The 10232-nt window shown below is 35.3% G+C and overlaps 1 protein-coding gene across 1 annotated transcript; it reads right to left on the bottom strand.

The window, feature by feature from the left end:
* Window positions 1-499: 499 nt before the first annotated feature.
* LOC139982706 (NAD kinase 2, mitochondrial-like) lies at window positions 500-10112 on the bottom strand. Its single transcript, XM_071995775.1, has 8 exons — window positions 9477-10112; window positions 8580-8668; window positions 7136-7390; window positions 6437-6661; window positions 5821-5916; window positions 5220-5275; window positions 4079-4256; window positions 500-3722 (listed from the first exon to the last, which is right to left on the bottom strand). The coding sequence occupies exons 1-8, from the start codon at window positions 9879-9881 to the stop codon at window positions 3584-3586; spliced, it is 1443 nt and encodes a 480-aa protein (XP_071851876.1). The 5' UTR covers window positions 9882-10112; the 3' UTR covers window positions 500-3583.
* Window positions 10113-10232: the final 120 nt, after the last annotated feature.

Here is a 10232-nt window from a genome sequence, read left to right as displayed (position 1 = left end):
AGACAAAGTCTTTTGACCATGGTGGAGGGAGAGGTAGGACATGCAGAGAGAGTGAGGGGGAGGGGTAAGGTATTTTGGTGCTCTCAGAGTGGGCATGCTATAGGGTACACTATATCAGCAAATGGTTTAGTATTAACTTTGACTATGGTTTAGTCCCAAACTGGTTGTCATATCGCACAGATATGTATTTTTACAGAAAACACTTAGGAATGTTGAGAACTGAAATTAGAAACACGATAAACAAAAGAATTTTTTTCTTACTTCTAGCAAAGACTTGAGCCAACACTAATGTACTGAGTAGGGTCGGCAGGTCGGGCCCCTAGGAACAATTAGGTCACCAGAAACCCTGCTTATTTCTCCAGGTCCCAGTATTGACCTCAGGGTTCTATCCTTTGTGACATTCCTCCCTCTCGGCAGCAGGAAGAAGAAATGCCTTAGAGAGATTGATTGACACATTAGGATTAAAAAGTACTCCATTGATGACCTGTTCAATAAAAATCATCTTTGTTTATTATGACATGTTACAATATATGACAGCACTAATACTGAATTTGTCCTACTGGCCAACCCAAACATCGCAATTTAATAAGGCAATCCAACTCACTATTAACAGCACATTCAACTATCGCTCACAAACATGAATAGCTGCACATTACAATAGCAAGACCCATTCTGGCAGTTTGCATATTATTCCAGACATTTCTGGGAATATTTCATTTTCTTTTGTAACATTTTACACTCTACAGCAATTACATTGTGACCTAGCACCAAATTAACACCCTCTGGGAACCCTAAGGCACCATATGTTCCCCCTATCCTGACCCTTTAGGTTTGCAGGCACAACCAAATTGGTATTAGTTAAGTCTTGCCTGGAAGTGTTCCCTTGACCTTGGAGGCCCTTAACCACTCGCTTCATCTGCTGATTCGATAATCTGGTGGTGAGATGAATCCAGAATATGAGCCAGTCAGAGGAACCACCAAATTCTCCATTAAAGTATCATTTTCAACAAGTAGCCTTATCAAAATGTTCTCATATTCAATTTTAAATAATGACCTCACCCGATACCACCCACAATTGTTTAACCGTTTCTGATCCAAGAGGCAAGGCATACTTGCAGATAACATGTATAAACATCAAGCTTAAATACTAGAATCGACATATTTTGTATGTTACTTGCAGCTTACACCTACGATAATGTGACCACATAGAGAGAGACTTAAATAACTGACAGCCATGCATTGTAAAGAAGTACATTTAGGTCTAACAATGTTCTCTTTTTTGTCAGTCTAGCTAGCAGTACTGAATCATTTCAGCAAGACACAAGGCATTTTGCACCACATGGAAAACTCTTCAAGTATATCTATTTATTATTATTATTATTTTCAAGCTTATTAGGAAGTTGCATCCCACTAACTTGCAACATCAACGATACCTGGAGTAATTGTTAGCAAGCAGATATGTATTCATTTCTATAATGGCGAAATAAATATTAGCAACGTCCAAATATCACTTCTAAGGTTGAAAAATGCCTTTATTTTTCTTTAGTCCTATCTGCTCTTTCTTTTTAAAAGTAATTCTATTACAAATTTAAATTAATTCGTTGCCTTTTCCATTGAACTTAAGATTTAGATATAATTCTAGGACAAGAAAGAAATGAAGAAACTAAAACAATTTAAGAAACTTATTACATTTTCCATGACTTTTGAACATTTCATCTCTTTTCTTGGTCAGCTAAATTTATTTTCTGTTTATATTTTTTCCCCATGACTTTTCCAAAAGATCCCTGACCATGGGAAGCCTGATATAGTAATCATGTGCAAAATAAGACCATTAGGCCTGTTAGGATGTTAACTAAAACAACATTTTTGAAGTAATGTAATACTAAAGGAGTTTATGTTTCATCAATAATTGTAGAAACATTTCTGCTACCCAAATAAAGATTACCAATTGACCATCGTAAAGATTTGAATTCTGAAAATAATTTGATCCGATTACGAACATTTCCTTGGTCACAAATTTCTCTTATAATTGTCTCAAACTCAAAGAGCTGCTTTAACGTTTATTTAGTAAAAGAAGATTCTTTTCTAACATCTACCGTTACATTCAAGACATGACATATTACAACATGAAGAGTATTTTCATTTTTTCTCACTTGTACATATCTTTCCAACTATGGAACCTCTAAGGATACTTTAATCTCTGGTAAAGGTTTCAAGTTGGTGGAGTAAATTAAAATGCCACTTAGTGATTCAAATGGATCTTATCATATATCTGTTATACATTAATTAATTAGCAAATTAATTAATTAATTAATTAGTGGTAACTAAAAAGATGGCAGGACTTAGAAAAGAGTTTACCTTTTTTTCCCGAGAAATTTTACAGCTTGCAAATGTAAAATGTGACTGATTGGACATCTCTAACAAAAGGTGAAAGAAAGAGATATGAAAATGAAGAAAACTTGTAAAATGAGTCGTGACTAAAAGAGAAAAAAGGAAATGAAATACATACAAAGGAATATCGTTTTATAGTAAATATTTCAAATTGTTCTCACGCGTGACCAGAAATGCAACTGTTTCATGGTAAGAAAACAAAATCAAAAGAAATATTTCCAAAATGCCAATGTAAATTTTCTCTATTGCATCTGATATTTTTTATATTTTTTTTTCATTATTTGTTCTTTTCTTTGGATTTAATTATTGCAGAACGGAAAAAAGAGATGAAAACTTTGAAACAAACGAGAGAGAGAGAGAGAAAAAAAATGAACTAAAACTATAAATGATGTGTTATCAATTTTTAGATGGGTATTAAGTAAGCAACTTGCTTAACAACTGCCAATGAGGTATATCAAACGAATAGTTATCACTTAAAGGGACAGCCCCAAGTAAACCAAAGTCCGCCATGCCAGATGCCAAAAAGGTATGAAACTCATGTTATATCCAAACCAGAAGTACATTCTCTATCAAAGTATAATGTCCTAGTAAATGTTTGTTGGAGTACATTGAATTTAATTAAATCCACTTTCTTGCCCAGCAGTAGATTTTTTTATTAATGTTTATTCTACAACATTTGGTAAAAGTCACACTGTCTACAGACAGACCAAGTGATATCTGTGAGTATAGCAAGTAATGTCAAGGACATTGCTCGAAGTTGCATCATTTTACACACTGCAAGAAGAACATGGATGTTCTGATTGCCACAAAATCTGAAACCTAGTATGTGCAACAGATGCTGACAAAACCTTCTTTAATATTTTTCTTTTTGTTGGGACAAGATAAATACTGTCACTTTTGGCAGAAACTGCTCAACCTTGAAACTTCCATCCTTGTAATGATTTAAGTGGAATTACGAGCTCCATTTTGTAAAACGTAAACTGTATTTTTATATTTTGATAGAAGCAAAGCTTTCCTTGGTAAATTCGATGGTCCCTTCTACCAATCTCATTCTTGCTGTAATCTTAATCTTACTGTTTCAAAATTTGATTGTAATTTTGCTTCTAAGTTAATACTGTCGATCTGTGGCTTTCCCATATATTACGGCTGGAAGGGTCTTGAGAACAAAAAGGACTTCAGATAGGCAGTGATTTCATTCCACCATTTCGATGGTCTTGATGGCGTCTTCATCAAACATTTCCAGGGTTGCTAGTGCTCCGTCGTTAAAGAGGTATGACGTACCAGCGTCAACCGTTAGACACGCATCTCTGCAACGTGATCGGATGGTAATTCTGCAAAGATTACGAGTAACAACGATGGACACCATGTCGGCATAAACATGTAGCAGCTGTGCTAAAATTAAAATGAGCTGCCCTCTAAGTGACTCAGTTGATTTATACTTTAATACTAACATTACTACTGAGACGGTATATGTAAACATATATCGATATGTAAAAATGAAGTTATGATCTACATCACTGCGAAGCAAATAGAATTAAAATTAATAGCCCCATTTTGTAACAACCTTGAAGTTCGTTGATGGAGTTACAGTGGATAACGCAGTCTGTTTTCTCTCTCTGGTGGAATAAGTTATCACAGACTAGTAAAGTGGAGCACATGGGACATAATGAAACTGTATTCAACTCACTTTCTGGCGAATCCTCTCGGTTTGCGAACCTGGAAGATACCGTAGACCACCGGATCTCTGACGCTGTAGACCATCTGCAACACCCGAGGGTCAAACAGCAGACGTCCATTGAAGGAATCTGCGACTGTCTTAACCGATTCCTGATTGGTGGAATAATTAGAACCAGTCTGCCGATTGGCTGCAAGAGAAAACAATGGTAGCAGATATGAAGCAAGATAAAGCATTGGAAGAAAAATAAAACCTATAAAGCTAAACAATGTCATCGCATCATTTCACTTGTGGGACAAACTTTTCTGAATTTATTGGTACCATTACCTTACTTTCAAAGCATTTTTATGATCAATAAACACACAACTTTTAATTTTTCTTTTGAAAATGTTTAGATTACATGCTCTTGAGCAGCTTTTCTGGGTAAGAGCAAAAGTATTCAATTTGAAAATTATGTAACAATATTCCACTTCTCACCAGATTCATGTAGACTAGATGTTCCCGCACAGACTTGACAAGGTATCTGGCCCCAACATGGGCATACATGTAACAAGTCAGCCCCTATTTTTATTGCAATGTACATTACAGTAGACTCAAGGAACCTAAAGCTTACCCCTCCTTCACTCTAAAAAGTAGATCACAGTGGGTGGTCTGTCATGTCATTATGGTAGATGCTCTTCAAAAGCGTTTTAAATTTTCCACTTTAATTTTCTTGTTGATTTTAGAATTTCATCAAAATGAAACTTTTTGTAGAAATTCATCTTTTTTTCTGTCTATAAATGATGTCAATATTATCAAGGAAATTAAAACCATTTACAGCTCATTTACCATTCTGATATCATTGAATCAGCTGTTGCCAGATGCAAAAGGGCAAAAGTGCTATTTTGAAGCAGAGCTGTCTTACGTGCCTTGGTGTGTCCTTTCCCATGGGGCTATTTGAGGTACAAAAAAGTTTATTGTTTATTGTGAAATTTAATACTGAGTTTTCCTTCCACAGAAGGCAGTTAATTTCTCTGTTCACTGTTTTCACATATGAATATTTGACAAACCTCATTTTTTTTTAAATTAATTCTTTGTGTGAGCCAGTCCATTGTTTCAAGACTGTTGTAATTGATGCTTTGAAAGTGATAAAAAAAATATGACAGAAACTTACCTATTTTAAGAACTTCTTCCACACTTTGATATGAAAGCTTGTTAATATTGAAAGACCTGCACAATTAGAGATAGGACAAAAATCAACATAGTGCAAATATGAGGGAACAGTATATTATTTTCAAGTATATACTCTTAAAATACACAAGTAGTGCTAAAAGCATGGTATTGGCACCATGCACCTATATTGACTACAGATCAAATTCTATTAATAAAAACACTTAGGGATTATAAATTTAAGTAATGAAAAACAAATAGATCGCTGTATAATGATTCCATAATATGGCTATATGTAAATCAAATAAGAGGAATATATATTATGATATGCAATAACCAGGTTAACATCATCCATGCAAATCTCAAATTACATCAAGCAAAGTAAATGCTTACAATATTCTGTACTAACTGTTTTTTTGCTGTTGTGCCAAATCACTTCAAATGAAATGTAGTTATTGAAACAGTGAAATAGTTCAAACTGCCTATAAAGGTGATCATAAAAATCAATCTGGCTTAGAATGCAATATAAGCTTCTTTTTTCATTTTCTCCTTTTTTCATTACTGGATCTGATTCTGTAGATCTGTGAAATACACTATTTACTTACCATGAAGTTGAACCAGTGCCTGTGCATATAGTTATCCCAGAGCTTTTCTGTTTTTCTAGTGGTCCGTTATCTATAGATATTTCATAATATGACATCCTGGAAGAAACCAAAAACAAAAGGTAAGTTACTTCAAGTCCACTGAGGTACAGTGTGCAATATTTGTTCTCGGTAACAATTAAAACTGATCAATTAATGCAAGCAATTATTCTCAAATGTATAGTGACTAGATTCTTGTCTGATGTTTTCACAGACCATAAAAGATTCTACAGTAAGCAGGGAATAAGACTGCTTCCAACAAAGCAAACATTTCAAAGGGTCCAAATGTCTACATGGGGAAATCAATCATTTGAGAGAAAAAATAAAAGAAAATGCATAAATCCACATAATACTGAGAAAAGAAAAACAGAAGTTTTCAAGTTGAAAGTAAAAATCAGTTTTACAAATTTAACATACATAGCCACTGGGCTGGCAAAATTTCGAAAACAGGTACTGCATATATGACATCAATGGGGGAGGGGGGGGGGGGGGGGGATGCATTGAAGGTAAAATTAGTGGTGTGTAAAATGAATGTAAAATTGTACTACAAATTAATTAATGATAATGTTAATCATTTTACCTAGATGATAGAGACTCTCCGACAAAGACCTCGTTAAGAGCCCGGATGGGAATGATGTGTTCTTCAGAATCTTCTCCGTTCAACCTTCGCTCCAGGCTCTTCTGCCTTTCCGAATTGTGGAGATGTCTGTGGTCTGAAAATGTCAGGTCCTCATCGTATAGATCTATCGGGTGGCTTGTGTCGCCTCCCTTAACAGTGACGCGGATCCGAGCTCGCTTCCTCCACCTGTCAAAGAATTTGAAGATTACAAAAAGGTAAATCATGAAATTCCAAAAAAAAATGTAAACAAAAAGGAAATGCAACAATAGACACTTTGCTGGCTTTATAAACATTATAAAGCCCAGAAGAATTAACTCTGCTGTTCTCTTTTTCATGACATCCAAGAAGATACCTTGTCACAGTGTACATTATGCAATCCCTGAACCTCCCCCCCATCACCCACCTTCTCCCCCCCCCCCCCTCATGAGTTACCTTATCAAGTTGCTATATCTAGTAAAGACGATTTTTTACATTCTTTTAATCTTTCACTGAAATAAAAAACAGAAGTAATGTCAACATTGCTATTCACCTTTGCATTAGTATATATTGCTTATTTTGAATTTTGGTCATATTAGGCTACTACTGTGGGCTGCTGTGACACCAATTCTCTCAACCAAGATGAAACTAAACATTCATTGATGACGGGTTTAACAAACTCACCGATACGAGCCACTCTCCATCAATTTCAGTGCTTTTGTTATATTTCCAGAATATTTTCTTGGCAAGCAGAGGAAACCCTCAGACCCTACGAAATCTGTGTTGACTCCAATGATGGGTTTGTCACCGAATACCTTCCTTGAAGCACTCAGGAATGTTCCATCCCCTCCGGCAGATATGACCAACTCTGCCCAGTCCACAGCTTCTTCGGTAAAATCTTTCATATTCGTGCAAACTTTCACCGACGCACCCGTCTCTCTGTGTGGTAGGAAGAGGAGCAGATGTCATGTTGCAATTTACTGTACGTTGGTAAAGTTAGGCACTATCTGATCAATCTTAGGCATTTTCAAAGCCATAACTCAAAGTAAACTTATGCTTATTAGATTATTAAATTATAAATTATAAAATTAAACTTATGCAACAAAATGGGAGCAGAGGATATATCTAAAGGAACACATGACATTCATATATGTGTAACAATATTCCTGAAATGCAAACATACAGTAACAGTAACTTATCGAAGAAGCCATGGTACTAACAGCAAAGCAAATTAATTATTGAAGAGCAATTATGTTTATAATTTAAAGATATATATTAAACAAAAACTAAAATCCTTGACTTGGGAGAGGAATCTATTCTGCAAAGATTGGGAGTGATTACAGGCAAACAAATCTTTTGGAGGAGATCAATCTGTCACTACTTGAGGTTAGTATCTGTTTCAGTCTCACTTTTCTTACACTGTAACATGGGCAATCTTTAAAACTTTAACATTCCTATCGAACACAACAACCCTCAGCCAATATAAGTCATGCACCAGTTTGGTGTTGGTACATGTATGTACTGTACTGCATGCAGTCTAGCAGTAGAAAGTGAACCATTTTGTGCCGTTTCAACAAACAGCCCAAACATGACAGTACAGTAGCCCTGAACTTCCTGAGCTGGAGCAGCTCAATTGATCCATCACCACATAAAGCAAGGATCACTTCAAAGTCAAAATCAATTTCATTAAAATGCATGAAAGATTCTACAGTAAGCAGGGAATGATTTATCCAGCATCAAATCACAAAATGCTATATACTGTAGATGCAGTAGGGCCAAAGCTGTATATATACTTAGCAGTTGCTTTTTTACAAAGGAAATATAGGATCTTAAAAGAGACCAAATTCAGAGCCTTCAAATCTGCTAACAAAATTTGAACGTGAGCTTAAATTCCCTGCATAGTACGGTGTGAAATGTGTTACATTGTTCCGTATATTTGATACTTCAACTTTTGGATGAATGGACTGATGTATGAAGAAAATTGACGAATCCAGGTGACAGACAGGTCAACATCATGACAGATTTCATGGCTGAGAGCATTTAAACCATTTAGCATTGCCAATCTTCTATCTTGGATTAAAGTTAGCGTCACTTCTTAAATGACTGAAGACGCATGTACATTACTTACTCTAGTTTCTCAACCAAGTTTTGCAGGTTCTTCAAATGTACACTGTGTCTCTCTACTAAATGTTCATAGTCAGAACCCCTCTCTGCAAGCTGTGAATAAAGAAAGAAAGATAGGGGGAAAAAACAATGGAGTCTTATACATCATATAAAAGTAATGACAAAAAAAAATTATGATTAAAGATAATACATAAGTCATCTGCAGTTACTTAAAAAAAAAGCACACTAAGCTTTATTAAGTTCCATTATTACATCTGATAGAATCTGAAGCCAATTTATATTCACTATCTCTTTTTTCTAGAGCTCTTGTTAATGATTCCTTTTTTTTAGGCTAAATCACATCTCTGCACTAACAAACACCTGGCAGAAGTTGACATAGCTGGGAATAAGTTACTGTAATGTACATAGTTATAAGTTACTGTGCATAGGCCTAGCAGTTTTGAACTTTATATCTTAAAAATACAATGGTTTTCTGAGTACAAAACTGCTTCGCATCTTTACACTTGTATAGCGATTTCCTAATTTTGCATGGTATTTTTCAATGCTATACTGTATAAATTATTCGCTGTGAAGACCTAGCACATGCAAATTGCAATGATTACACTTGTTTCATCCTTGTCAAGGCTTCCAAACTTGGGCTTTATGATTATTTTGAACTATTTACGAGCATACTGCAAAACCTTGATACAATATATCTATAAAAATTAAGTTTTCGAAGTTTAAGTAAAAATGGGTTTCTAGTTTGTAACACTTGTACTGGCCTACATGTTTTCACTTTACATATAAGACATGTACAGTTGGAGCCATCAAGAGCTTGCCTTATTCAACACAGTTTGAAGGATCATGAAAACCTGTATGCTGCTAGGTAGGCCAAGGTATACAATGTCAAGATATCACATACCTTACGACGTAGTTCACTTTCGCTTAAATCAGGAAACCTCCCTTTCTCAAATGAAAAGCGGGTCACTTTTGGCAAAATCAGCATTTTCCGTGGGACAAACGACTTATTTTTAGACGGCGACTTCTGATGTTTCCTTTCAATGCTACTTTGAGTATTGCCTGGTGAAGTACTGACAGGTCGTCTTGATGACAATGTACCCTTTCGGGTACTTCTATAATAATGTTGGCTTAGGCTTTGAACTTTTGCAAACCCTCGCATGTTTTCTACGTTAACGTTAGGCTTCCCTAACGTACGGAGATTTGTACAGTAATACGCTTTCGGTAGATTACGGGAGATACCAGAACAGTGAAAACATCCAAAGAATATACTTTTAGTCAAAGGATACATCTCAAATGATCTTCTCATACTATTTTGTATCAAAAACCAAAATGTCAAACAAATCCAACATCTAAATACGATATTGTAGGCGAATGAGGTTATTCTTTGATGCGATTCATAACTTTTGTGTTTGTAAAGCAGATAAGCTACAGTTGCCAATCTACGTTGGTAATTTCAGTAATGACTAAAATAATTAAAATATTTTGCTCCATTATCGCTTCACAATTCTAACTGAATAAGAAAAATACGTATTATTTTTCATTATAGATGTCTAAGTAATATTGGTAGCATTCGTAATTTCCTTATGGGAAACTACAACCTGACTATGTGTGGTCTTGTACTGAACGATCACAACATTAGTGCTGACTGTACGTGTGT

This window comes from Apostichopus japonicus, chromosome 2 (genome assembly GCF_037975245.1).
Source record: "Apostichopus japonicus isolate 1M-3 chromosome 2, ASM3797524v1, whole genome shotgun sequence".
Lineage (NCBI taxonomy): Eukaryota > Metazoa > Echinodermata > Holothuroidea > Aspidochirotida > Stichopodidae > Apostichopus > Apostichopus japonicus.
The sequence above is the reverse complement of the archived record's forward strand: the minus strand, read 5'-3'. Positions and strand labels throughout refer to the sequence as shown.